This window comes from Blastomyces gilchristii (assembly GCF_000003855.2).
Source record: "Blastomyces gilchristii SLH14081 genomic scaffold supercont1.27, whole genome shotgun sequence".
NCBI lineage: Eukaryota > Fungi > Ascomycota > Eurotiomycetes > Onygenales > Ajellomycetaceae > Blastomyces > Blastomyces gilchristii.
The window spans coordinates 292,276-316,491 of record NW_003101655.1 but is presented as its reverse complement, the minus strand read 5'-3'; the positions used below and the strand labels follow the sequence as shown (position 1 = coordinate 316,491).

General features: G+C 48.5%; 14 protein-coding genes across 16 annotated transcripts; 7 read left to right on the top strand and 7 right to left on the bottom strand.

Moving 5' to 3' along the window:
* Nucleotides 1-329: 329 nt before the first annotated feature.
* BDBG_08709 (uncharacterized protein) lies at nt 330-3,030 on the bottom strand. Its single transcript, XM_002620864.2, has 5 exons — nt 2,574-3,030; nt 1,605-2,473; nt 1,416-1,516; nt 1,199-1,321; nt 330-1,093 (listed from the first exon to the last, which is right to left on the bottom strand). Exons 2-5 carry the CDS (start codon nt 1,749-1,751, stop codon nt 955-957), a joined length of 510 nt encoding a protein of 169 aa, XP_002620910.1. The 5' UTR covers nt 1,752-2,473; nt 2,574-3,030; the 3' UTR covers nt 330-954.
* Nucleotides 2,902-5,886, top strand: BDBG_08707 (NmrA family transcriptional regulator). The gene is made up of 4 exons (XM_002620862.2): nt 2,902-3,288; nt 3,370-4,159; nt 4,272-4,683; nt 4,759-5,886. Exons 2-4 carry the CDS (start codon nt 3,986-3,988, stop codon nt 5,088-5,090), a joined length of 918 nt encoding a protein of 305 aa, XP_002620908.1. The 5' UTR covers nt 2,902-3,288; nt 3,370-3,985; the 3' UTR covers nt 5,091-5,886.
* BDBG_08706 (oxidoreductase) lies at nt 5,122-6,936 on the bottom strand. Its single transcript, XM_002620861.2, has 2 exons — nt 6,192-6,936; nt 5,122-6,054 (listed from the first exon to the last, which is right to left on the bottom strand). The coding sequence occupies exons 1-2, from the start codon at nt 6,591-6,593 to the stop codon at nt 5,335-5,337; spliced, it is 1,122 nt and encodes a 373-aa protein (XP_002620907.2). The 5' UTR covers nt 6,594-6,936; the 3' UTR covers nt 5,122-5,334.
* Nucleotides 6,937-7,359: 423 nt separating this feature from the next.
* Nucleotides 7,360-8,826, bottom strand: BDBG_08705 (FAD binding domain-containing protein; the record flags this gene model as incomplete). The annotated part of the gene is made up of 3 exons (XM_031723688.1): nt 7,360-8,019; nt 8,156-8,286; nt 8,442-8,826. 3 exons carry the CDS (start codon nt 8,824-8,826, stop codon nt 7,360-7,362), a joined length of 1,176 nt encoding a protein of 391 aa, XP_031580949.1.
* Nucleotides 8,827-9,012: 186 nt separating this feature from the next.
* On the bottom strand, nt 9,013-11,566 carry BDBG_08704. 3 transcript variants are annotated; one of them, XM_031723685.1, is made up of 4 exons: nt 11,132-11,566; nt 9,654-11,078; nt 9,109-9,544; nt 9,013-9,032 (listed from the first exon to the last, which is right to left on the bottom strand). In XM_031723685.1, exons 2-3 carry the CDS (start codon nt 10,190-10,192, stop codon nt 9,424-9,426), a joined length of 660 nt encoding a protein of 219 aa, XP_031580946.1. In that variant the 5' UTR covers nt 10,193-11,078; nt 11,132-11,566; the 3' UTR covers nt 9,013-9,032; nt 9,109-9,423. The 3 variants fall into 3 exon arrangements, with proteins under 3 accessions (XP_031580946.1, XP_031580947.1, XP_031580948.1); XM_031723686.1 differs by having other exon boundaries at nt 9,109-11,078; XM_031723687.1 differs by having other exon boundaries at nt 9,109-11,074.
* On the top strand, nt 10,982-11,824 carry BDBG_17835 (uncharacterized protein; the record flags this gene model as incomplete). The annotated part of the gene is made up of 4 exons (XM_031725469.1): nt 10,982-11,026; nt 11,092-11,350; nt 11,441-11,685; nt 11,741-11,824. The coding sequence occupies 4 exons, from the start codon at nt 10,982-10,984 to the stop codon at nt 11,822-11,824; spliced, it is 633 nt and encodes a 210-aa protein (XP_031580945.1).
* A 37-nt stretch (nt 11,825-11,861) lies between these two features.
* BDBG_17834 (uncharacterized protein) lies at nt 11,862-12,447 on the top strand (the record flags this gene model as incomplete). Its single annotated transcript, XM_031725468.1, has 2 exons — nt 11,862-12,017; nt 12,046-12,447. The coding sequence occupies 2 exons, from the start codon at nt 11,862-11,864 to the stop codon at nt 12,445-12,447; spliced, it is 558 nt and encodes a 185-aa protein (XP_031580944.1).
* Nucleotides 12,448-13,117: 670 nt separating this feature from the next.
* BDBG_08702 (uncharacterized protein) lies at nt 13,118-14,222 on the bottom strand (the record flags this gene model as incomplete). The annotated part of the gene is made up of 3 exons (XM_031723684.1): nt 13,118-13,624; nt 13,684-14,085; nt 14,220-14,222. 3 exons carry the CDS (start codon nt 14,220-14,222, stop codon nt 13,118-13,120), a joined length of 912 nt encoding a protein of 303 aa, XP_031580943.1.
* Nucleotides 14,223-14,489: 267 nt separating this feature from the next.
* Nucleotides 14,490-15,651, top strand: BDBG_17833 (uncharacterized protein; the record flags this gene model as incomplete). Its single annotated transcript, XM_031725467.1, has 1 exon — nt 14,490-15,651. Exon 1 carries the CDS (start codon nt 14,833-14,835, stop codon nt 15,649-15,651), a length of 819 nt encoding a protein of 272 aa, XP_031580942.1. The 5' UTR covers nt 14,490-14,832.
* A 293-nt stretch (nt 15,652-15,944) lies between these two features.
* On the top strand, nt 15,945-16,622 carry BDBG_17832 (uncharacterized protein; the record flags this gene model as incomplete). Its single annotated transcript, XM_031725466.1, has 1 exon — nt 15,945-16,622. The coding sequence occupies one exon, from the start codon at nt 15,945-15,947 to the stop codon at nt 16,620-16,622; it is 678 nt and encodes a 225-aa protein (XP_031580941.1).
* A 369-nt stretch (nt 16,623-16,991) lies between these two features.
* Nucleotides 16,992-19,524, bottom strand: BDBG_08700 (sterol 24-C-methyltransferase). The gene is made up of 4 exons (XM_002620855.2): nt 18,971-19,524; nt 18,883-18,917; nt 17,410-18,757; nt 16,992-17,337 (listed from the first exon to the last, which is right to left on the bottom strand). Exons 1-3 carry the CDS (start codon nt 19,172-19,174, stop codon nt 17,854-17,856), a joined length of 1,143 nt encoding a protein of 380 aa, XP_002620901.1. The 5' UTR covers nt 19,175-19,524; the 3' UTR covers nt 16,992-17,337; nt 17,410-17,853.
* Nucleotides 19,525-19,827: 303 nt separating this feature from the next.
* On the top strand, nt 19,828-22,294 carry BDBG_08699 (pre-mRNA-splicing factor slt11). Its single transcript, XM_002620854.2, has one exon. It carries the CDS (start codon nt 19,914-19,916, stop codon nt 21,123-21,125), a length of 1,212 nt encoding a protein of 403 aa, XP_002620900.1. The 5' UTR covers nt 19,828-19,913; the 3' UTR covers nt 21,126-22,294.
* BDBG_08698 (mitochondrial zinc maintenance protein 1, mitochondrial) lies at nt 21,081-22,371 on the bottom strand. Its single transcript, XM_031723683.1, has 3 exons — nt 22,104-22,371; nt 21,844-22,026; nt 21,081-21,676 (listed from the first exon to the last, which is right to left on the bottom strand). Exons 1-3 carry the CDS (start codon nt 22,177-22,179, stop codon nt 21,561-21,563), a joined length of 375 nt encoding a protein of 124 aa, XP_031580940.1. The 5' UTR covers nt 22,180-22,371; the 3' UTR covers nt 21,081-21,560.
* On the top strand, nt 22,301-24,205 carry BDBG_08697 (DnaJ like subfamily C member 2). The gene is made up of 3 exons (XM_002620852.2): nt 22,301-22,711; nt 22,806-22,946; nt 23,010-24,205. Exons 1-3 carry the CDS (start codon nt 22,559-22,561, stop codon nt 24,051-24,053), a joined length of 1,338 nt encoding a protein of 445 aa, XP_002620898.1. The 5' UTR covers nt 22,301-22,558; the 3' UTR covers nt 24,054-24,205.
* Nucleotides 24,206-24,216: the final 11 nt, after the last annotated feature.

Below are 24,216 nucleotides of genomic sequence, written 5' to 3'. Positions count from 1 at the left end.
ATTATTAAGCTCCATCTCGCAGCTTCATCTCACAGATCTCTCAACATTCTCAGAATCTCAGCTATAGAATTCTCTCGGATGTATAGAGATTCTCAACAGATAGAGTCTCTTTGAATATAGAGTCTTTCTGAGTATAGAGCTCTCTTAAATATAGTCTTCTCTCAGAATAGAGCTTTTTCAGATATAGAGTTCTCTCAGAACGGAGATTTTCAGATAAGAAATCATCAGATATAGAGACTTTGTAAGTATAGAGAGTCTGAAAGAATAGAGATCTCTGAGTATAAAAACATTCTGAGTGTCTAAATAGACTCTCAGATCTACTCAATATTAAATAATGTGAGTCTCTATTTCATACAATCTTTGATGAGAAGATCTTGATTACTTAATACAATCTTTGGAACACTAGTAAGTTATAAAATACGAGAAAAAGGGGTAGAAAAAGATAAACAGGTTAATTATTAGCTATTATTACTAAATCAAAAAAGACGGAGGCGGGGGGGATATATAATAACTAATAAGAATAATGACAGGTCACCAAAGCCAAACATTGATAAGAGCAACTACAACTTTTCCCCCGAATACTGTCGGCTCCTTGTTCGCTCTGCAAATGTTGAAGCAATCAAGCTCAGAATTTGAACAGTGTGGGCAAAAGCTTGAGAAGAGAGGTATATATAACCCAACAACAGCACAAACAAAAATGGGGAGATAAAATTTGCATTTGTCTGCGTTACTACTGCCGCAATCGCTCACTCGCAGCCTGATAAGTGCCATATTATTATCGATCAAAAACCATAAGAATCATGTCATGTCGCATCTCGCATCTCGCATCTCGCATCTTCCGTGATGGTCCCAACATCGCCTGGACGTCTCAAAAATTACCATCATCTTCATTCTCCTCTCCTCAAGTCACCACCTCCCCACGTGTTTCGATCTCGAACATCAAATCAAAATCAATCACACGGTCCCCGCCGTACCCCCAGTCTCAGCCGACTGTCTGGGGACTTCCTTGGTAGGGTGCGTGGCTGGGGAGCGATTCTTGTGGTACGTCCAGAGGTTGTAGATTTCAAGCATTGCGGCAGCAAGGCAGCCGAAGCTGGGAAATATGTTAGTCGTAAGATTTTCTTCTAAACTCAAGGGGGGGGGACTCCAGTGCGCCGCGGGGTGTGTGTATTAGGGGGGGTTCAGGGGTTAATCTTACAAAGCTAGGAAAGTAAAGGCCTCGAGTGCGTATTTGAGAGAACATCGGCCGCCTGGTGGTGCATTGAATGCACAATCGTGCTTGTTGTAGTCTTGCGCAGTGAAGATGAATGATGTCAACCACCTAATTCAATTAACAATGGGGTGTTGTTTCGTTAGCAGAGGTTTTTATTGCGTTTGGGATTGTATATTTCCTGATGTGGAGAGAAGATACGTACAGATAGGAGAATATGATATCAATAGGAAATGCGAAGCTCCCAATCACGGGGATGAAGGGCGACAGCAGGCCTGGTATGAAGAAGGCGACAGATAGTACAGCCTGGGTTATATCTCATGTTAGTATAACATGAACAACATTCGTATTTTGACCGTCTTCCTATACTTTAAAAGGAGGGCTATTGACATACGATAACAATCTCGTACTTCAGATGTCCACCCTTAGGACCCTTATTGAGAAAATAGGCAACGATTCCCATGACGATAACTGCACTGCACCATTGTAGCAGGCGAGTGGCAAAGAGGGCGCCGCGCAGAGCAGTATTGACGAGAGTCATTGTCGCCGGCGCAGGTGTGAAATACTTTAAATTAGATGATAAGATTTATAGATAAAAGGAATATGGAATATGGAATATAAATAAATATAAACTGTTCTGATAGCGAAACCGGGGGGGCGTCTTGTGTATGAATATACTCTCGCACCGCGAGAATAGGGGGGTATCTCCTGAGTCTGGGTACAAGTAAATCAAGTGGAAGAAAGATAAAATAGAAGATAGGGGACTGTTTGTAAGTTCCACGGAGGCAAAGCAAACCCTTTATACCCTCTCTTACGAAGGGGAACAACTCCTAAATCAATTCCCCCGCAGCATCAGCAGCAGCAGCACAGCAGCAGCAACAGCAGCAGAAGAAGACGAAAAGAAATGTAGTCCATCACGTCATAGAGCGCCGGGGGGCTTCTATTTGGAAGCAAAGGCCCGATTTGCCATCGCCCATTGGCCGCGACGGGCGAAGGATGTGACAAAAGTTGCTCACATGGCCCTGGAGAGGGTTTGATGCGTAACCGGGTGTGCCGGGGAAACCCAATAATGCGCTTTTTGGACATTTGACATGTCGCAGAGACGGCGTCCAGGACAATCGCTCAATTGCTTCACAGAGGGCGCCAACCCGGGTTCGGCGTGGGAAGGCTGATGGGGGTTGTTGGTATGTGGGTTGATTGGCTGATATGACGCTGGTTTGACGTTTTGATGAACTTATTATTGCTGCCATATTCGATTTATACCTGCGTGCAAGTACCGTAATGTATGTAAGTATATGTAAATGTATATATGTACATGTACAATATACATGTAGACATTATTATGATATCTTAGTCAACTTACATTCCTGCTCCAGTGGCGGCACGTCATATGATGATTTGGATGAATGGGATGAATGGGATGAACGGGATGAACGCGGTGAACGGGGTGAACGGGAGGAATTTGTGCCACCAAACCAATCTGTAGTTAGCAGTTATGTAGCTAATAAACTAACTATCGATATCAGCACAAGAAGATGTATCTCCCGTTTGCTGACGGATGTTCGGCAGTCTCGTCGTCAGAACTCTGTATCATTACGATGAATCATGGCAGCCATGATCCCGGGGTCCAGCGAGTTATTGGCTGTGCTGGATTAATAATAACTAATAATGGCTGTGATATGGATGATAAATAATAACTATGTTATTATTTACTGGACGATGTTTGTGACAACCAAACCCGGGCTTGGGCAGCAAAGTCTCTCGCCCTCCGAGAAGTCAGAACCCGGCAAGGTCGGCAGCGGCATGGCATGGCATCTGGACCCCGTCGTCTGGCCATCTTACTTTATCAAGTCTATTATTATATTATTATTCAGAGGCTTTGTGCTGTTATCAAGGCCGCCGTGTCGGCGCTAGTTATTTAACTAACTGGCGAGCTACGGTGGAAGGGCGTTTTAGCAGCCTTGGACGGAACTTTAATCCAACACCCCCCCCCCATCTCCATCTCAATCCGCCGGAAACATCAGGGGGAAAGCTGGAGCAAGCTGGATGGACGCTGGATGGGATAACTAGCTGGATCGGTGACTATTCTACCCTCTTGTTTTGTTGTCTTAACCGGGGCAGAGACACCTCTCCTAATCCTCCTGACAAATGATATCTAGATAATAATAATATCCGCAGTATCAAACCAAACCAACCCATAACTAACTTAACTAGTTATGTTACCCCGCGCTCCGCAGCCGTGAAAAAGCTTCAAGCTCACCGATCATGCAATCATGCAATCATGCAATCGCCTGTGTTCACCGTGATCAACATCCACAGACAGCTGCCAACTAGCCAACCGTCCACGGTTCGGAGACAGTTTTGCTTTTTTGAGCAACCAGCCGGCGTCCTGTGGCACCTACCGGCACCGGCACTGGCCAGCCATCGCATCGCAGTAGAAAACATAGCTAACTTTACGTTACTTAGTTAACTATGATGATGTCACGAGCTGTGGACTTTAATCCAAAACATGCGGACATATGCCATCAGCATGCCTATCCCTGCAATTGCTATAGATAGGAATGCAGAATAGTAACTAGCTATATATCTCCTGAAAATTAACGAACGCAGGAACAGATTAATTCAAGATCCCTCTATTAATTTATTTCTCTTCATCAAACCAAAGCCAGCAATCCCCTCATTCCACAGATCATCCAAAACTGCTAGCAGCAGCATATTTACGCTTCTTCAATTCGACAAACAAACACCCAAGCACCGCTCTACAACTTATGCAAAATGTCGAAGCTCATCACCGTTTTCGGCGCCACTGGTAATCAGGGTGGCTCCGTGATCAGAGCCATCCTCGCCGACCCCACGCTGTCCAAGGAGTTTAGAATCCGGGGCATCACTCGCGATCCCTCCAAGCCTTCCGCACAGGAATTGGCGAACCAAGGGGTTGAGATGATGAGTGTACGTTCACTCCCCTCCTCTCGAGATATCAATTCCACCTCCCTTCTGAGATATCTCATACAAAAGTACCTTACCCTGATTTCATTCAATATCTAACGAGGCGAAACTCCAGGCGGACATGAGCTCCGTGTCTTCCCTCACCCCAGCCCTCGAAAACGCCCACACCGTCTTTCTCGTCACCAACTTCTGGGAATCCGCCAAGGAGGAGGTCGAAATCGCCCAGGGCAGAAACGTCGCCGACGCCGCTAAATCCGCCGGCGTCTCCCACCTCATCTTCTCCTCGCTGATCAACGTCACGGAGGCCACAAACGGCCGCCTGCCGAATGTGAGCCACTTCGACAGCAAGGCAAATGTTGAGAAGTATATCCGGACCATCGGGGTGCCGGCCACGTTCGTGTTGCCGGGGTACTTTATGAGCAATTTTGAGACCGCGTTGAGGAAGGGGCCCGATGGGGTGTTTACGTTGAACATGCCCGTGAGCGATAAGGCGCAGTTCCCGCTGTTCGATGTTGTTGGTGATACGGGTGAGTTTATACTTCTAGTTTCCTTAAATATTGAGAAACGATCCAACATCAGAACTAAATTACACCAACCCCCAGGAAAATTCGTGACCGCCGTCATGAAGAAATACCCCGCCACCCTCGGCAGAGACATCTACGAGGCTACCGACTACTACACCCCAAGCCGCATCGTCTCCGAATTCACGGAAGTAACAGGCTACCCAGCCAAGGCGGTCCAGATTACCCCTGAACAATACAAGTCCTTCATGCCCCCGCACGCCGCACAGGAAGTTTTGGAAAACCATCAACTGCTAGAGGGACCCGGGTACTTTGGCGGCGCAAGTTTGGGTGAGAGTCTTGCGCTGTTGGAGCAGAAACCGACTAGTTGGAAGGGGTTTGTAGAGAGGGCGAAGAGTTACGCTTGGAAGTAATGAGAGGGTGGGTGCTGAGTTCAGTAGGCTGGGGAAAAGTCATTTGATTTTTTTTAACCTTTCAAGTAACTATAATACTGATGTACGCTTTAGTTGTGGATGGTTTATTTTCAGCTGTATAAAATTGAGGAGGAACTCCTCTCTGACTTGAGTACATACTTAAATAGGCATTCGTCGATTATTGACATAAATTAATGGATTTAATATATCTAAATACTTATATCCCTTTTCTGAACCAACCCCCTCAATCATCATTAACATACCTCTCAAAAACATCCCCATAAAACCTTTTCCCAACATCCCGGTGACTCCTTACCTTCGTCCTCAGCTGCGACTCACCCCACGTATCATACTCCCCCCTCAAAAACGGCGAATCAATCCCCCTCCCCTCCTCAGACTCTCCCCCGTCACCACCACTACCACCCAACAAACCAACCTCCCAAAACTCCTTCAGCCTCCCCAGCGCCTCCTCCTTTGTCAAATTCCCCCTCACCCCCTGGAAAAACGGCACGCTAAACCTCTCCGCCGACCCAGGTTCCATAACCACCCGGTGCGTCGTGGCCTTGCACACCCCATTCGTAACAACCTCAAACGCCTGCCCGATATTCACCACGAACGTGCCCGGCACGCAGGGAACGTCGATCCAGCCGCCGGCTTTATTCAGCGCCTGCAGCCCCTTCACGGAGGGCGGGGAGGCTTGAAGGAGGAACGTCCACCAGCCCGAGGAGTCCTTGTGCGGGCCGACGCCTTGCGTGGGTGTTTCGCCGGAATCGGCGGTGGGAGCAGTGGTGCCCGGGTAGCGGATTAGTTTTAGGCGGTGCTGGTCGGAGAGGAAGGGGAGGAATGTTTGGGGAGGTAGGGCGAGGGCTTCGGCGACGAGGTGGAGGAAGCGCTCGCCTAAGGAGGTTAGGTGGGAGATATAGGACTGGACGATTGGTTTTACGGTTGGGAGGCGGGAGGGCCACTGGTTGGTTGTTTTTTGTTCTGTGTTAGTATCAGTATGCTCAACAATGTATGTATCTCTGTGAGCAGAAAAATTGGGGGGGAGGGGGGGGCATATATAGTAAATAAGCGTCCGAAAGTTGTATGGTAAATAAATACCTGATTCAGCCCCCTCAATCGTTCATACAGTGGCTTGCCGGGCCCATACGTGACATCCAACTCCGTCGCAAACTCCACCTGCTCCCGTCTATCAGCTTTTCCCCCCGTCGTCTCCGTACCTACCCTACTATATCCCAAGAAATGGGGCGAATTGCGCAATGCAATTTCATCTTTGGCCGCCTCGGGCAAACTGAACAGCTGCGGGAGCACGTTGGCGAGGTCTGCGATGACGTTCTCTGGAACGCCGTGGTTGGATACGTAGAGGAACCCGACGGAGACGAGGGCGTAGTGGAGTTTTTGGAGGAGGGCGGGCTTTGTAGCGGGGGAGTCGGCGAGGGAGAGGTCGATGGTTGGGATCGAGGAGAAGGGGAGGGGGGCTGTCATATTCATATATATATTCATATATTCAGGAGGGGGATAGAAGATGTTTCCGTATACCAGCAACAATGGTAGTAGACAAGGAAGTGAGGTTGGTATTGACACCCCGTATCACACTGGGAATACATATGTCCGCAATTCGGTCTACCGTTCGCGCATGTAATCAACTTGAAGCATCTAAAATGTAAGCCGGGACACTACTCAGCCTACATCAAGGGGGTGAGCCAGGCCAGCCGAGACACATCCGCCGGGATGCAGAGTTGCTGACCACAATAATACTAAGTGCCGGAATGGCGTCGGGAGGGTTGAGAGGGAAGCTCGGCTATGCATTCCAACTGCCGGGCATGGACGGGCCATTCGCCGGCTATTGCTGGGAATGCCGAAAGTTATATCAATGAATAAATTATATAAATAAACAAATAGATAAAGTCAAATAGGGGGACACCATTCATTTACAAACAACGCCCAGCAAGATCTCTATCAGGCTTTGGCGCCTCGACAGAGCAATTAAAACTAAACTGTCTCTGTGATGAGTTATGGTATTACATTCCTAAGACGCCCGAGCTGTGAGGGCGAAGAGGGGTTTCGAGATGTAGAATATAATAACCAGTCAACGGGACAAGCTATCTGTTTTAAAACAACCATTAATTTGCGCTACCAAGATCACAAGAGAATCCTGCCGCCTGTTGTTCTTGGTGATACTTGGCTTCCGTTTTTAAAGAAGGGAGATTTTCGATTTTCCGTCTAACCATATTCCGGAAGTATAGCAGATATCCCGATTTTAGAAGAATCACGAAGCCCCATCCAACCCAAGGCAACCACAAATTCGAGCATCAGGATCCCATCGCCGTTGAATTTCCGATAGTTTCTTAGTCTGCTCAATACCCCAGACCTCCGATCTCCGTTCCTGAAAATCAAACTCCCCCCCATACGCTCCAACAGAATGTGGTTCAATCCCCTTCATAACAGCACCGGCCCAGGCTTTACATGTTGAGTCCTCACTTTCATGACTCCATATGCCGTAAAGTGCGAAGAAGTGATCGGATTGGAGGCTAAGGGCCATGTCCGGTAGCTGTCGTCTGCTGCAAGGCTTCATCCCCGTCCAGAACACTTGGGACGTCTTGGTAGGTAATGTCGTGAACGCTTGCGCGAGAACGGCGACGACATCCGCATCGTTTTTGAGATAGGCATTATCAACATAATACCTGTGTCCGTGTGGATAGGCATCGGCTTTACTCTCCAGTAATTCGCTGAGGCTTGTTTCTGTGCCGACAGAATGAGTTAATGCACCGGGTGGGCGGGAGTCTTCGGCCTTCTGCAATGCCTGCTCTAGAGTATGCTTATCCTCGCCAAAGCCGACAAGCGCAATTGTAAGGCATGGCTCTTCTTCTCCTGGAGGATAGCTGCCAATGGCAATAGCTTCGATACCGTCTTCGGGAGTAAATGGGACCTAATTCATATCAATATAATGAGCTCCAAAGGATGGAATCGGGCTACAGTGCAATCAATAGAGTTTATACCTTCAGTATCCATGAAAATGCAGCGTGATAATCTTTCATCGCGTACACATATCGCGATAAACGCACCTCTTTTATAGCCGGCCGAGTCCGCAGGTGAAATCGAGTGACAACGCCAGGGAATCCAGGGCCCGCTCCTCTGGCAGCCCAAAAGAGGTCGCTATTTTGTCGTGCGTCTGCTCGAATTAGGGCCCCGCCAGCTGTCACCACATCGATAGAGAGTATTTTTTCGCATGACCAGCCCCAGTTCTGCTCCCACCCAGTCAGTCCATCCCCATGAAGAATAATATCCGGGAAACCAGGCATACATTGCAATTCCAGCCCACCCCGCCCGCTAGAAGAAATCCCCCCATACCTACATCAGGACAGTGGCCAACCTGGAACATCCGACCCCTCGCGGTGAGGTACTCATTCAAAGCCCGAGCGGTCGTGCTTGGAGAAACGCTGACAACCCCCGTCTCTTCGTCAAAGGAGGTATTCGAATAATTTCCAAGGTCTAGTAGCATAGCATCATCGCGAACGCTCCAGGCAGGAAAGCTATGTCCGCCGGAGAGGACTGAAACTCGACATCCTTTCTCAATAGCTAGTTTTACCGCGTCAACAATGTCCGACTCGGCTTTTGCGAATGCAATGGCTACTGGATATCTTTTGGGTATGGCGCGGTTAAACAGGCGTTGAGTACGTGCTTCTTCATAAGTTTCTGGCTTTGCAGAATGGCGCCACACAACGGATAATGACATGTTTTGTCAGGGAATGAATGGTGGGTTTTCTCTAAGGTACTACTCAGTCGGCAGGGGACAAAGGGATGAGAAGCATGGCTCGCATATATTATTAGAGTTGCAGAGGAGGTCAGAGACGATGCTCTAGACCAAGCTCAGTCTACACTCTCTTGATGTACTGCGTATATTGCCAAAGATCATTGCGGGGAAAAGCGCTTGCCCGAGGTCTAAAGGAGTGTGTGGTTAACTAGTTAGTTTCCACAGCCTGGCTGATTTCAAGCTTTATTGATATCTCCAACTTACTCTCAGATCGTTTAATATCCTCTTACCGAACATCCATAGGTGCATTCAGTCCCTCCCATACATTCAAATTGCAGCTTGAAGCTAATATATAAATTATGCAGGATATATGTTCCTTATCAAACATGAAATAGCTGAGCTGTAGAGCCTACTAAAACTCTTGAGTCTTGGAAAGATGGTTTAAGTAATAAGATACATATATATGCATACGGACAACAAAGGTTTCAAAATACCACTTGTCTACTCGGTTTGACTTTCCTTCCATTCCCCGAAGGGCTTAACCTTCGCTTTCTTTGAAGACATCTCGGATTCACACACTCACAAACACGAAAGGGTGATACGGTTGTTTCTTTTGTTATCCGCGCGCTCTTTTTGTGCGTGACGGCACGCTCTTTTGTGCTTTGGCCAGTCCGAAGATTGGCATGCCCTCGAGCAATACCTACATCTCGCGGCATGCCACTATGGTCAAATTTCTCTCACTTCAACAACAAATAGAAAGGAAATTCTAGCACCAGAGAGCCTGGGGAACCGCAACTGCAGTAGCTTACCAAATCCGCTTACAGCCAGCGCAGCGCTTCACATTTTTCACAATTCCGCAGCTCTCACAGCCATATTGAGAGCAGGTGATGGCTTTTGGCAACACATCTCTAAATGATTGCTTGGCTACCTCCTCCGCCTGAAAATCACACTCCCCAGCGGTAGTGCAAATAGGGACGACGGAGTCCCACACCGATGGCTGAAAGTCACTCGATGGCCCCAGTTCGGAACATAGAAATGGCACCATACCGTGGTATAGTACTTTTGCTGGTTTCCCGCAAACCTGACATATCCATCGACGCGCAGAGAAAATCTCCTCGTTATAGACGGCCATCACACTCTGAAGGAATTGATTTTCAGCACCATGGTCGACGGCCTTTCCGGTTGGAAGATTGCAAAGGGCAAGCGGGCAATCCACAGTGAACTTGAAAGCGTAGGTATCACCCTTATAAAAGGGCGCACTTGGAATGCCACATACTCCTTGGTAAGTGATCTGAGTTGTAAGGGCCTGAAGCTTTTCCCTGGGGATATATTTTTGTCCACCATCCATCGCAGTGGTTTATTTTTCAGCGGCCCGATTGGAAAACAGAGAGAGATTTGACCACTGCAAATAATTCAAAGTAGGCTTGCAAGCGATGACAATGAGCGAGTTGGATTGTCCAGAATTACTTTTTGGTGTCGTTGAGATTGCGTTGAGGATGTCGACGTCCTTGTGTGCTGTCCATTTTGGGTAATCTCGACGACACCCCTTAAGCCTCCCCACATACAACGCAATTGTTGGCAATATATTGTCGGGAATTTTGGAATAACGACACTTTCAATATACAGCATTATATTAACTGTGGGATGTCTTGCATCCTCCCCTAAACTCATGCATACAAACGCAATGGTTGTGCTGTCGTCCCTGGGAGACCTGACTAGCAACACAGTCATTTAGAACTAAACTGCCACCACCCGCCCTCTTCGCGTTCAATAAACTTAACTCCGAGCCTATGGCACCCGGAATGTCACGACAACCGCACATAAGACTGCAGAGACGGGTTTACTCTGCTAACAAAGCGTTATTCAACTTCGTGGATGCGCTCGTTTGATGTCTGGGTTCGGCTGCATTGAATACAAAACCACAGATTCCGCAAGCCACGGCGAGGGCCCCTCTCTGTGAGGACAGATTTGGTTAGATGTTAAGCTACAAACTGAGGAGATATTGGACAAGTTCTCGTTCTGATTAAGCAGAGCTCAGTCAGGCCACATATTTGAGGTGCCGTGACGGATAAAACGGATCCCTTCAAGCTTATATTGTCAATAAATAATCTTTACCATTCCCGATCATAGCACAGTTATGGAGCTTCCTCAACACGTTGCTATAGTTGGTGGGGGTCTTTCTGTATGGCAATTTCCACCCCTCGCCTTCCGAAACATGGGACAGACATGACTAACTGTTCGTATTAGGGTTTAAGTCTTTCACTTGCACTACAGAAAGTTAACATACCATGCACCGTGTATGAAGAGCGCGCTGAATCTTATGAGACCGGCGGTGGAATAACTCTCTCGCCCAACATTCTCGATGAACTGGGTGTATACGACCGTGTCCGCGACAAGGGTTATCACTTTGACACTCTAGCCTTTAGTGACAACGATGGAGCGATCAAAGACGTCTATTATTTTGGCTCTGAGAAGTTGTACGGCTACAGAGGCTTCCGTATTATGTGTCAGTCACTCATTAATGAGATGAAGTTGATGCTTCGGGAATACGGGATATAGATCCATATCAACAATATCAACAAGCAATTCATGAAAGCCATCAAGGACTCAGAGAAAGAAGTCGCCATTGAATTTGCTGATGGATCGGTCGAATCTTCCGATATCGTGGTGGGAGCTGACGGCATTCATTCAGCTATCCGGAAACATATCGTTCCGGACGTGAAACCTGGTTACTCTGGTTTGATGGCTATTAACAGTGCCTGCTCTCGGTCTGGACTTCTCATTCCCGAGAACTTTCACCTCCCTGCAACTGTTATGTCCAAGGTTGATGCATTTTTGATGGTACTGCAGGAGGCAGGAGGTTGACGGCTCTCATGTCCTCATTGGTGCACAGCAGCGTTTCCCCGAGAAGGATAAGGAAGGCTGGGATGCTCTGGCAGCGGACAAGCAAGGACTACTGGACATGCTACGAGATAATTAGTCCAACTGGCCCGATATCGTCCAATCGGCACTAGAGAATGCACGCGTTGAGAACATGGGCATCTGGCCGTTCTATGGGATCCCGAAGTTCAAGCAAGTGGGCCAGCTCCACCGACAGGGTTATCGTATTGGGCGACGCTGCACATGTTATTCCACCCACAGCCGGCCAGGGGGTTAACCAAGCGTTCGAAGACGTGAATATGCTAGCTTTACTTCTCTCAGAACCTATCTCCTCAGACGCCTCTTGTGGAGGCTTTGAAATTTTGGCAGGACTACCGCCAGCGCCAGATCGATAAAATCCTAGAGCTTACCCAGCAAATGAACCCGAAGCATTTACCCCCTGCAGAACAAGCCAAGCTTTCGCCAGGTGCAATCTGGACTGACGATTCAGCAACAAGCGGAGAAGGCGGCCAATTGGGGTGGTTGTATGAGCCGGACCTCGATGAGGACGTTGCGAAGTGGCTTGCTGATCATGGTTCATCGACAGGAGATTCTATTTACTCTCGGCTTTTTCTTACAATTCCTCTTGTGTCTGCGGTAATATCGAGACGTGAACTGGGAGGCCTTCTAGTGTTCCCCGGGGGGGTATTTGGGCCTCTCAATGTGGGCTACAGTCGAAAATGATTTGGCAGCTGATACCAGCCCTTCCGCATGAATAACTGACTTCAATATTGTACCGCGTATTTCTTGATGTTGCCATGAAGAAATCTACTCTGGTTTCGCCTTTTATTTTTTATTTTTATTTTTTATTTTTTTTGGTGGTTGCAATCATGCTGCTAGGGCTTTCACATATTAGCCGATTTGGAAAGTGTCCACAGGTACTGCATGATACCTTATCATCATCTTACCCTGTCCTGTTCGCTGTCAAAAGAATGGTACGACGTGCTGGGCCACGATGCCCAACGAACCCGCCCCTATTACAGACTAATACGTAAATAAACTTTTGATACACAGTTGAGTGTTCCATTTGTGAAATGATACTCTGTGCATGTATTGTAAAGGTGAGCAACTATCTGATCATAATCAAGGTTCATTTTAGAGCCATGTTAAACTTTTCTAATCATTCGCAGCTATAAAATTGATTGAAACTGGGACATAATCTCGTCAAACCATTAAACGCAATGAAACACTCGGGAGACACCCAATTGCAAAGGCTAATGGCCAAGCTCTGTAAGAATCGTGGAGGGTCATACCAATGGCATCTGACTACGGTCCCGTCCCTCCTGGAGCTCCCCGTGATAATAGAGCCACCTCCCCTAGCTATCGGACTATCGTGAACATCATCATAGGCAAACTACGTCGTCCGCCGTGCTTGTTGACGCGTCTTCAGACTGGCGGACAGCAACGCCCAATCGTCCCGCTTCGTCTCGCGAATAAGGTCATTGGCCATGTCCAACCTTCTGCCATACTTTATTGACTTCTCCATCGCAGAGATTCTCCTGCCATGCATGTGGAGTTCTGACGTCATTGCATTGGCCGAGGCTAGTAGTGTAGTTGAGAAGACAAAAAGCGCTAGAATTAAAATCTGTCCCGATTTGCTGACATTACTGACGAGCGCGACGTCAGTGTACACAAGCAATGTCGCGAACGCGGTGGCCGAGTCTTCGAGAAAAGAGCAGTCGCGCAACCATTGACCAGACGTCACTGCCTTTAAGCCATTCCACCGCGCCCTGAAGTCTAATCCAGCGATCTTGGCTAAGGAGAATGAGCAGATCGCCCTGAACACAAGGCTCGGAGGCGCCTTTCCAGCCAATCGTACTTCGTCGGTGGATGACGAGCACATTGCAGAGGCGAGCGAAAACTAATGCGAGCAGGACGGAGACCCCACCAGTCCCGCGCAATAATTAGGACTACTAGCACCGCTAGGGACGTAATGGGGTAAAGGAAGTATGGAACGCTCGAGAAACTAAAGGATGTAAGGGTCAATGTCCGACTGAGTTTAGTATTTGTTTCCAAGGTTGGGGTTACTTTTAGATAGGTGAGATGACCGGTAACGCCCATCTTCTGCAGGAAGAGTACCGTGGCAGGATTTTCAACACGGAATACATGTCCAGATGTCAGCGCGGCGACTACTGGTGCCTCGCCATTGTGGAGTTCAGTTGCCGACTGTTGTCGATGGATGCCAGGGCAAAGGACGAGTATGTCGAGAAGAGTTGTCCGTTTGGCGAGAACGGAAACTTCTGCAATGGCCACAAGGCCCGCGACGTTTAGCGACACCCCAGAAATCTGCAGAAAGTTCCAGGAGCGGGGATAAATTTCAAACTGTTCGAATCCGTTATTAGTGAACTGGATATTTTGTTGGCAAGCATTTCAACAGCCTTCTCGGGCTGTGTAACAGGCGCGGGATGAACATGTTCGGATGAGGGTCAGGGACCACAGCATATTTGAGACACGACCATTTCGGCCAATCTACGGCGATCTGACTCTTTGTCAAATTAACCCAATTCCCACCAGCGAGTAAGATGTAAATACGTTCGGAACACTCTTCTGCACGTTCGATTGGTGAAGACCTGGATGTCTCGGCCAGGCATATCGAGATCTGCTTGGAGAGAAAGATAGGGTCTAGTCAATCTGGCTTATCAAGCGCCTAGAGATGGCGTGCGCAGATATCTAAGTTCCAGCCGCCTTGCGGCTCTTATGATTCTATGAACATAAATCAGCCCACAGAACGCTATACAGGCTATGCTGTGCCTTTCGCACTCTAGCGTTTTATTGACAATGCGACGGGCGTTTGTCAAGTCTACGATATCCCCGAGCCCATGTGCATAATACACTTTTGTAGCTCAGGGCTCTCCAGGCTAACTACTTCCAGCAGAAGCGAAAAGACGAAACTAAAACACTATCAGCAATTGTTCCTCGAACAAATTGCGATAACCACACATGGCGTCATACGACTACGCAGACAGTTACCTTTACGGCGAGGAGAATTTCGATTATTACGACTCCATGGAGGAACAGGGAATGCTGAACTCGAATGCGATCTGCTAAGGCGCTCCCTCCCCACCGACGATGACCCAGAACCTAATCGCTTCGGCTATGGGGTCCGGGCGCCTACTCCAGAGCCCTACGTCTTACACCTGGGGCCCCAAGGGGCAGAACTGCCAGATTAAAATCCTCGAAGGTAGCAAATCGCATCCGATGGAAATAAGGCCGAATCTCAAAGCAGCATTGTTACGATTTCGACTCCCGAGTTCGCCTAGATACTTGTGGGTGGATGCACTCTATGTGGATCAGGCGAACCAAGAAGAGAAAAGCACGCGAGTAAGCATGATGTTTCGAATCTTTGATACTGCCGATAATGTGTGTGTATGGCTCGGCGAAGAGACGGATGAAAGTAGTAGAGCTATGGAATTTATTCGAAGTCGCTTAAAACCATCGTTATTGAAGGAGTGGATTTCACTGTCTGCCTTGATAAGGCGGCCTTGGTTTAGTCGGCGATGGATTATCCAAGAGATAGCCCTGGCAAAGAAAGCTACCGTGTATTGTTGGAGGGAATGCGTGGAATGGGAGGAGTTCGCTAACGCGATCTCCCTTCTCGTCCACAGCAAAGAGAATGTTCAGCAACTCTTGAGAAAGTCGAGTGATTATTGTAATCATCCGGATTGTCACGGAGATGTTAGTCAATCGGCCGCCGCCCGATTGATAGATGCTTCTGATAATATGTTCAGGAAGTCAGAGCAGGGACAGATCCTCGAGCGACTCCTTTCCCTCGAAGAGCTCATGTCCTCTTTGTCTGCATTCGAGGCATCAGACCCTCGAGACGTCCTCTATGCGATTTTATGGTTAGCTCGTGATGCCCGCCCGGGCTTCAAAAGCGGAAAGTCATAGCTTCCGATGATCAAAGCTTGTTCTCAGGACCCTCTGGATGCGCGGAGTATCCGATATCACCAACGAACAACTCGGATGTATTACCTGGTGTTCTTGTGCAGTTTGAGTCCGTGGAAGGGCGTAAAAGAGCGCTTTCAGATATTACATACAATGCTGGAAGTCGGAAGTGATTGGACCAGCACTATCCGATCCCGCATATTTTCGTTAGCCCCGATATTATGGATGAACCGGCGATTATATCTGACCAGATCAATGGCCATGGCCGTGAAAATGGGCCACTGACCTAGAACACCATGCTACCCGAAAAGAACGTCGGCCCTCCTCCAATCCATCTACACATCCCATCCACCCAAGGATCCGTTGACTCAAATCAAAGCCCAAGGGGTGACTCGGACAGAAGCTCAAGAACAGACTCAGTAGAACCGAGAGAAGTCCTAGCGATAAAAATTGCGAGATCACTCCAGGCCAAGCAGCGCAAAAATAGAATTCCAGTTGACTATAATAAAAGCGTCCTGGATGTGTATAAAAATGTTCTAAGATTCATATTTACTCGGTCGGACTCACTGGACATGCTGTGTCGACCCTGGGCGCCTGCTGGCTTGAATCTACCTTCTTGGATGCGGCCTGTTTCGGACAATCCCTTTGCCACGGAAAGGCATGGGGTTTATCGTCGGGTTAATGCTGATCCCCTAGTGGGTAAGCCCTGGCCTAGCCCGAATCTTTACAGGGCTGCACATAGTATCCCCGCCGACTGGAAATTTGACCCAGATGTGAACGAAAGCCTCAACGTTCAAGGATTTGTGCTGGACGCAGTACGGAAAAAGGGATCAGCCGCACGCGCTGGGGTTATTCCATCTGACTGGAACACTATTGCCGGCTGGGACAACTCAAGCTCGCCACCTCCGGAGACTTTCTGGAGGACATTGGTTGGGAATCGGGACTTTTCAAGCCACAAACCACCGCGGCATTGACGAAAGGCGTGTCAGGACGCCTTTTGCCTCAGAACGTCAGGTGGAGATCTCGATATTAAGGAGGCAGTTGCATATGAATGCCCAAAATTCGTGCAGCAGTATTTAGAACGAGTACAATGCACTGTCTGGTCACACAGACTCGCAGTTCTAGCGAAAATACGAGCACACGAATCACTGTGTCTTGTTCCCATGAGGGCGAAGAAGGGAGACAAGGTGTGCATTCTATATGGATGCAACGTTCCCGTCTTGCTTCGCGAGAGAGATAGGGGTAAACGGGGTTGCTGTGGTGTTTTGGAAAATGGTTGCGGCTGTGGTTGTCAGAACTGCAAATCAGGCTCTGAGAGCGGACCTGTTAGTTATGAATTGATCGGAGAATGTTATGTGCATGGTATGATGGACGGGGAGGCCTTGGTGTACAAGCAGAGGAATAAAATCAAGGGCCAGAACTTCGACATCCGATAGGCAAGAATGAGCTAGGTTGGAAAATGGAAGAGAAGCTGTGCATGTTGGGTATCGTAAACACAATGGTAATGTTAGGAAGTGTTAGATAGGGTTAGTAAATCAAGTTGTGTGTGCTAGGTAATCTGTCGTCTTGCTTCATCAACGTAAAGAGTGATGAGATGACGATGAAACGAAAAGTTGGAAGGTATCCATAATCTATAGCCCGAGGAAAGTTGGAAAGCATATATTGGACCGGTCGCTCTGGGACACCCTGCTTGGAGCTTATTAGCAACACCAGGTCGGGGTGTGCGCCTGACTTAAGATATCAACATCAGGAATTTCAAACCTCATATGCGTCTGGACCATGGAGTGTCAACTTGAAATAGATGGGCTCTACCCCCAGTGCTCAGAAATAGGTCCAAGGTAGCAATGTACAGAGCTATTATATTTAACATTTCAAAGCAAAATAAGTAAACAAATGGCAAAATGACATGTGAAGACGAGCAAAAATGCGACACAAAAGAACAGAACCTCATAACAGAGAAATACAATGATACAGAATTAATTAGCCCCTCTTTGTCTAGAAGGTGGGGAAAATGACATAGTAAGGGCCTGTCTATATAAGCATGACTCGCAAGGTGAGAATAAGGGGATGTGGTGGCGGAAGAAGGGTAATGTAAGGAAGAAGAAAGAAAGTTAAATATTAGAAGAAGAGTAAACAAAGTACTACTCCGCAAACGCACATTACTCCAAATTTCTCAAATCCATTCCCACAGAATAAACGAGATGTTTACTTTTTATTTTCGGGCTTGCGTCCAACCATCAAAAACATGGGCGTGAACAACTTCTTCTCACCACCTTTGACCAAACAGTCAGCTGCATATGCCAGGCTGTCACCAGTCTTCTGGGCGCCATGAGGCATGATGCCAACTTTCTCAAGCCCACCGACAAAACGGTGCACGATCGCACGACCCCACCAGGTCATACGTAGAATGGTGAAAAAGTCTCCCATTGAGGACATATGTTTCCATGATCCAGCCAGCGGGTAGTACCAGGGGATGTCATCGGGCCGGTCAGCTAGATCTTCAGCGTGCACAAGTTCAAACCCAGCCGCTTTGATGGCCGCCAGGGCAACTTCTGCCTTGACCATATTGGAGATGCCGTCACCTTGCTCAATCCCCAGACGGATCTCGCGGTGCTCCGGGTTGTCGTTGTCGTACTTGTCCGTCATGACCCATTCGTAGACACCAAATGTGCCACCGGGTTTCAAGACGCGGTAGATTTGGCTATAGACACCCTCCAGCGATGGGGCATGGACGGTAGCTTCGATGGCATAGACAGCGTCAAAAGTCTCCGGCTCGAAGGACATCTGCATGAAATCGCCCTTCGTGAAGCGAAGCTTATGTGACAGACCCTCCTTTGCAGCGTAGTGGGTGGCGCGATCGATCTGGTAGTCGTTGTTGTTCAGGCCGATGACGTTGACACCGGCAAATTTGACAATTTCTCTGGCAGGACCACCAACACCGCAGCCCACGTCAAGAACAAGTTGGTCCTCCCGAAGGCCGATCTGGTGGGCGAGGTAATGTTCGTGTCTGGCGATGGCCTGGCGGAAAGGCTCTCCGTAGGCAAACCGACAGAAATGGAAGGATGAGCCCCAGCCATACTCATAGAAATCGGTGGCAAGATTGTAGTAGCTATAATTGAGTGATTGTATTTTAGCATAAGTAACAATGTCTGCGCATATTTTCTTTGGCTTCCTTTTTCCCTCGTCTCTTTTGTTGGTCGTTCGTGTTGAGTCTTCAAACCAGGTGGTACTTACTGTCGAGTAAGCGTAGCATATTCCGCTCTTCGTGCCTAAAGGGCCATGTTAGAATTTGCTCCCAAGAGACAGAATTTTCTAGACTAACCTGTCTTATTTCTTCCGTCTCTTCTGCGGATGATTTCTTGTCCCAGTGTTTGAAGTACTCCTCAACGGCGGCCTTTTGCGCCGTATGGTCTTTGGCGCTCATGGCAGCCAGGCCACCACGTCTCTTTGCTGATGAGCCATGAAGAGCCTTATTGAAAGCAGCATCGCGCTTGTGGTCCTCAGCCTCGAGAGCTGACGGTGCCATTTCGCTTGATATGGAGTAGTAAGAGTGAGTGGAGAGGAAAGGGGGAAGAGGAAGAGCGTTTGGATGGGTTTCCAGGAAGGTGATACAAACGGAGTTGGAAGAAGCCAATTGAACGGCAAACACACTCAATAGTATCTGGAACCCTGAAACTGTACTTTGTACAAGTATATAAGCGAGAACTGCGCTTCAGGGGAACGGGATGAGGTGTTGAGAACGCTGGAAGTTATTTCGAACTTCGAAACCCTGAAAACAATAATATCCCCAAAATCTTCTTTCGGCCACCAAAGGAAAATTGCCGGGTTTACGCAGTAGGAACAGGGGGAACACACTAGACCGGATATGGAATAGTGGATGGGTGAACAGGGAAATCATGAAGCGCTCATGGCCAATCAGAGCTTGATAAACTATGCAGCCCTTCACAAAAGAGTTGGCACTAAGCTGTATGTGGATTAACACTAGCCCTGGTTTATCGGATCTGGCCAGAATTGGGTGACGCCACATTGTCATTAGCCAATAAAAGGCCGGCATTCATAATATTGGACCCGGATAAAGTTGTTCTTCCATCCCGAAATTAGTCATCATTGACTCAGCAATCCATGTGATCTTGCCAAGACATTCCACCTTCCAAATTCCAAATGCGGTAAAGTGAAATATCGGAATCATTTGCCATACAAACGAGGAGTGCCTTATGACAACAACTATATCAACTACGACAAGATAAGTGCAGGAGACGCCTACCATGCCTCCTCCTCAAATAAAACAAGATATCAACCGCTCCGGCTGGGAAACAACAGACTTCCCCTCCGTCTGCGAATCATGCCTGCCCGACAACCCTTACGTCCAAATGCTCAAGGAGGACTACGCTGCTGAATGCAAAATATGTACTCGCCCAATGACGATGTTCCAGTGGAAACCAGACCGCACAGCACGCACAAAACGGACAAACATTTGCCTAACATGCGCCCGGTTGAAGAACTGCTGCCAGTGCTGCATGTTAGATCTCTCCTTCGGCTTGCCCATCGTTGTTCGAGACGCGGCGTTGAAGATGGTGGCTCCCGGTCCACAGAGCTCAATAAACAGAGAATACTACGCGCAGGAACACGAGAAGGAGATCGAGGAAGGAAGAGGGGCTGTGGAGGAATATGCTAAGACCGATGAGAAGGCTAGAGACTTGTTACGAAGACTGGCGAATAGCGAACCGTACTACAAGCGACAGCGAAGGATGGATAACAGCAACAGGGAGAACGAAGAGCAGCAGGGGAGGGAAGGCTCAGGACAGAGACAAATAGGATACGGACCAGGGCCAAGCACGGGAGGATCTACGCCAGGACCCATTCGAACCAGCGATATTAGACGTGGTGGGCCGCATGGTTGTGGAAGAGGGGCGGGGATGCGGCGTGGGCGCGGTCGTGGTGGTGGACGAGGATTCCCTAGCGTCGCCCAACTTCCCCCAGGGCCTCAAGACATCCTCCCGCCCGATGACCCCAACATAACCTCCCTCTTCATCACCGGCGTCGAAGACGACCTCCCCGAACACGCCCTCCGCACCTTCTTCACCGAATTCGGAACCCTGCGCTCCCTCATCTGCTCCCACCGCTCACACTGCGCCTTTGTCAACTATGCCACGAGGGAGGCTGCGGAAAAAGCAGCGAACCATTGTCAAGGCAAAGCAGTGATACAGGGCTGTCCATTGCGTGTACAGTGGGGTAAACCGCGGCCCTTGGATAATATGGAGAGGGAGGAGAGGATGCGATATGCACGGCAGGGACGTACGGCGGTTGCTCCTAAGAGGAACACGGGCGCAGGTGGTGCGGGTAAGGCTGCTAATGAAGCTGCTCAGGGTGGGAACGCTGGAGCAGTTGGGCAGGAGGAACGGAAGCAACCGTCGTATGCCGTCGCCCCACCACCGGGGAGTGGGGATGTGCAGTATGCTAGTTTGGCGGGCGATTGATATCACTATGAGCGGCTTTTCATGGGTTATTTGGCGTTTGTCAATACTTTTCTTGCTTTCATCGGTTGGATTTTGGGATCATGGGAAATGTGTAATCTTTTCCTTTTTGTGTAAATTATATACAAGCGGGTGCCGTTGTCGTTTTTCTATGCATATCTTACACATCGCACTCTCGCTCAAATGTAACAGACAGATACCCTCAAAAATTAGTGTACAAAAATCTCGGCCATCCCCACCGTATCTGTATCATGATTAGGGTATATCCAACCTCCAAACTCCCATCAGTCAAAGGCCCAGTGACATACATCTCGTTTCCAGAAATACCTTGCCTGCCGTCCAAGACCACGCCCGGTGTGACTATGTATCAGGGATTCTTCCGAGTTCCTCCCTCGATTAACATCCGTAACTCATATTTATGTATTAGGCCACCGGTTCTTACGACTGCGTGTTCGAACACGTCTTCCCAACCGCGACCTTAACTTTCTTATTTTTCCCCGCCGTCTTAATGGTATCATTATCACCGCGCTCGATGTGTTCGTGGATTCGCAATTCTACAACGTCAACACGTCAATACGTCAGCATACTATTCACCTCTTTTCCTTCCTTTCCTTACTTCCATGGTCCTCGTCAGCACACCGCAACCAACTCACGGCAAGCAACCCGAGAAAACCCCAATCCCCCCAACAGCATACGATACGAACAGAAATATATAACATGCCATATCGATCCGTATCCTCCCCAGCATCAGAAACTTTAATCCCCTGCACAACATTCGTCCTCAATATCTCTGCCGTCTCGACTGCATGCTGGATGCGCATGGGTGTATCCACACCCAGTTCGCGGTGTTGGTCGAACTGTTTTCGCGCTTCAGCGCGAGCAGCATGGAGGGTTGTAAAGTCACCTGTGGGGGGGCTTGGATGTTAGTTAAGCTAGAGGGTAGATAGTGAGTTACATATACAGCTGGGGGGGTTATGTTACCGTGGAAGGCAATGCGAGTTGCCCGGAGGAGGAGGCGGTAGGCGCCTAGAGCGGTGGGGACGGGTGTTGCAGCCATGATCGGGAGTTATATATTACTTTTCGCTATGTATATCCTCGGTGAATAATAGATAGCGGTTGTAATAGGCGTTAATGCATAAAAGGCTGGAAATGGCCAAGAATCACCAGATTAAAATCATTATTGGCGTAGTTTAGCCCCCCCGGAATCATTCAAATGAATCTATAAGTTCAACTTGGAGATGTTAAAAAAGTCCAGGATGCAGCCGGGGATTGACTTCTACGTCCCAAACAGGTTTAGCGTTATCCAGTCTCGCCTAAACAAATCTGTATCATTTTTTTTTTTTCAGCTTTCACTTTTTTTCAGTCGCAACTCTCATATCTACCTAATATCTATAGACAAGCTCTAGATATTATATACGAATTGAAGCTGACACGGGATGGCTACTGCTGAGATTGTACACCTGTCTCTTCCCGCCCTCCCAGAGGGCTGGAGTGCAGAGAAAGACTTCAAAGTCATCGGCTCGCTCTCTAGCGCTACGCAGCGCAATGTCGAGCCTGTTGGACCGCACTTTTTGGCTCATGCCCGAAGAGTACGTTATTTTGTCATTTACCTGTTTGCCTTTATAACTTTCTTGTCTTGCTGTGATTTTGTTGCGGAACTAACTGAAAATCCCCCATTAACAGAAGCGCCACCACCGGACGTTCTCTGAGGATGACAGAATCCAGGCCCAGGAAAATGTGAAGAAGATTGAGGAAGAGGAAGTTGACGAAATCAGTGAACCCGAGGATCCTATTATGCTTCAGCGGGACGCCAAGGATTGGAAGGTATTACTTCTTACAGCATTTCCCTTTATTCAATTACAGCCTGGATTCTAACTATATAAGTAGGGCCAAGATCACTATGCTGTCCTCGGGTTGAGCAAACACCGATACCGTGCCACAGACGAGCAAATTAAACGCGCTCACCGCAAGAAGGTCCTCCGTCATCATCCGGATAAGAAGGCCGCGTCAGGCAACGCCGACGAGAACGACAGTTTCTTTAAGTGTATTCAGAAGGCTACCGAAATTCTGCTTGACCCTGTCAAACGCCGTCAATTCGATTCCGTCGACGAACTTGCCAATGTACCCCCACCCGGCAAAAAGAAGGGCAATTTCTTCAAGCTCTGGTCTCCTGTCTTCGAATCAGAGGGCAGATTCTCCAAGACCCAACCAGTCCCTAAACTTGGCGATGAAAACAGCACAAAGGAAGAGGTCGAAGAATTCTATAACTTCTGGTACAACTTCGACAGCTGGAGATCATTCGAATATGAAGATGAGGACGTCCCCGATGACAACGAGAACCGCGACCACAAACGCCACATCGAGCGCAAGAACGCCAATGCCCGCCGGAAGAAGAAGACGGAGGACACTGCCCGTCTGCGCAGACTTGTAGACGACGCTCTTGCTGCTGATGAGCGAATTAAGAAGTTCCGTAAGGCGGAGCGTGCCCACAAGGACAAGCGCAGGCTCGAGAAGGAGGCCGAAGCGAAGCGCCTAGCTGAGGAGAAGGAGAAGGCCCGCCTGGAGGAGGAGCAGCGGAAGAAGGAAGCAGAGGAGGCTGCCAAGGCTGAGAAGCTAGAAGGCAAGAAGGCCAGGGAGGCTGAGAAGAACGCTGCGAAGAAAAATAAGCGGGTGCTTAAAGGCAGCGTTAAGGATGTGAATTATTTTGCTGAGGGAGGGGATGCCACTGCGGCGCAAGTGGATGGTGTGCTGAATGATGTTGACCTAATTATTAGCAAGATTAGCAACGGGGAACTTGCTGCGCTTGCTTCGAAGCTTGCGGCTGCCGGCAAGGATGCGGCTTCTGTCAAGTCCACTTACGGTGAAGTTGTGAAGGGGCTTATTGGCGCTGGGAAGCTGAAAGAGGGGGAGACAAGATTTTTGACTGTCTAAAAATTTTATCTAGAAAGAGGTTTTATCTTTTATGACCAGTTTCTAATTTATATATATTCAAGGTCTATCCTATTATTTTTTCCGCCTTCGATCGGTTCATTGAGCGTGTTTCTAGTTCGCAAAGCAAAACAAAAGTAGATTTCACTCGATGATCTCCACGTCG

Excerpts from the sequence above, each read along its gene's own strand:
- BDBG_08709 (XM_002620864.2), bottom strand. The coding sequence starts at position 1,751 with ATGACTCTCGTCAATACTGCTCTGCGCGGCGCCCTCTTTGCCACTCGC. Across the intron at positions 1,322-1,415 it reads GATATCATATTCTCCTATCT|GTGGTTGACATCATTCATCT; the intron begins GTACGTATCTTC and ends TAATTGAATTAG. Across the intron at positions 1,094-1,198 it reads GCCTTTACTTTCCTAGCTTT|CTTCGGCTGCCTTGCTGCCG; the intron begins GTAAGATTAACC and ends CATATTTCCCAG.
- BDBG_08707 (XM_002620862.2), top strand. The coding sequence starts at position 3,986 with ATGTCGAAGCTCATCACCGTTTTCGGCGCCACTGGTAATCAGGGTGGC. Across the intron at positions 4,160-4,271 it reads AAGGGGTTGAGATGATGAGT|GCGGACATGAGCTCCGTGTC; the intron begins GTACGTTCACTC and ends GCGAAACTCCAG. Across the intron at positions 4,684-4,758 it reads CGATGTTGTTGGTGATACGG|GAAAATTCGTGACCGCCGTC; the intron begins GTGAGTTTATAC and ends ACCAACCCCCAG.
- BDBG_08706 (XM_002620861.2), bottom strand. The coding sequence starts at position 6,593 with ATGAATATATATATGAATATGACAGCCCCCCTCCCCTTCTCCTCGATC. Across the intron at positions 6,055-6,191 it reads GATTGAGGGGGCTGAATCAG|TGGCCCTCCCGCCTCCCAAC; the intron begins GTATTTATTTAC and ends ACAACCAACCAG.
- BDBG_08704 (XM_031723685.1), bottom strand. The coding sequence starts at position 10,192 with ATGGATGGTGGACAAAAATATATCCCCAGGGAAAAGCTTCAGGCCCTT. Across the intron at positions 9,545-9,653 it reads GCTGGCTGTAAGCGGATTTG|GTATTGCTCGAGGGCATGCC; the intron begins GTAAGCTACTGC and ends CGCGAGATGTAG.
- BDBG_08700 (XM_002620855.2), bottom strand. The coding sequence starts at position 19,174 with ATGGCACCGTCAGCTCTCGAGGCTGAGGACCACAAGCGCGATGCTGCT. Across the intron at positions 18,918-18,970 it reads AGACGGAAGAAATAAGACAG|GCACGAAGAGCGGAATATGC; the intron begins GTTAGTCTAGAA and ends ATGGCCCTTTAG. Across the intron at positions 18,758-18,882 it reads TATGCTACGCTTACTCGACA|CTACTACAATCTTGCCACCG; the intron begins GTAAGTACCACC and ends ACTCAATTATAG.
- BDBG_08699 (XM_002620854.2), top strand. The coding sequence starts at position 19,914 with ATGCCTCCTCCTCAAATAAAACAAGATATCAACCGCTCCGGCTGGGAA.
- BDBG_08698 (XM_031723683.1), bottom strand. The coding sequence starts at position 22,179 with ATGGCTGCAACACCCGTCCCCACCGCTCTAGGCGCCTACCGCCTCCTC. Across the intron at positions 22,027-22,103 it reads AACTCGCATTGCCTTCCACG|GTGACTTTACAACCCTCCAT; the intron begins GTAACATAACCC and ends GCCCCCCCACAG. Across the intron at positions 21,677-21,843 it reads GGAGGATACGGATCGATATG|AATTGCGAATCCACGAACAC; the intron begins GCATGTTATATA and ends TTGACGTTGTAG.
- BDBG_08697 (XM_002620852.2), top strand. The coding sequence starts at position 22,559 with ATGGCTACTGCTGAGATTGTACACCTGTCTCTTCCCGCCCTCCCAGAG. Across the intron at positions 22,712-22,805 it reads TTTTGGCTCATGCCCGAAGA|AAGCGCCACCACCGGACGTT; the intron begins GTACGTTATTTT and ends CCCCATTAACAG. Across the intron at positions 22,947-23,009 it reads GGGACGCCAAGGATTGGAAG|GGCCAAGATCACTATGCTGT; the intron begins GTATTACTTCTT and ends CTATATAAGTAG.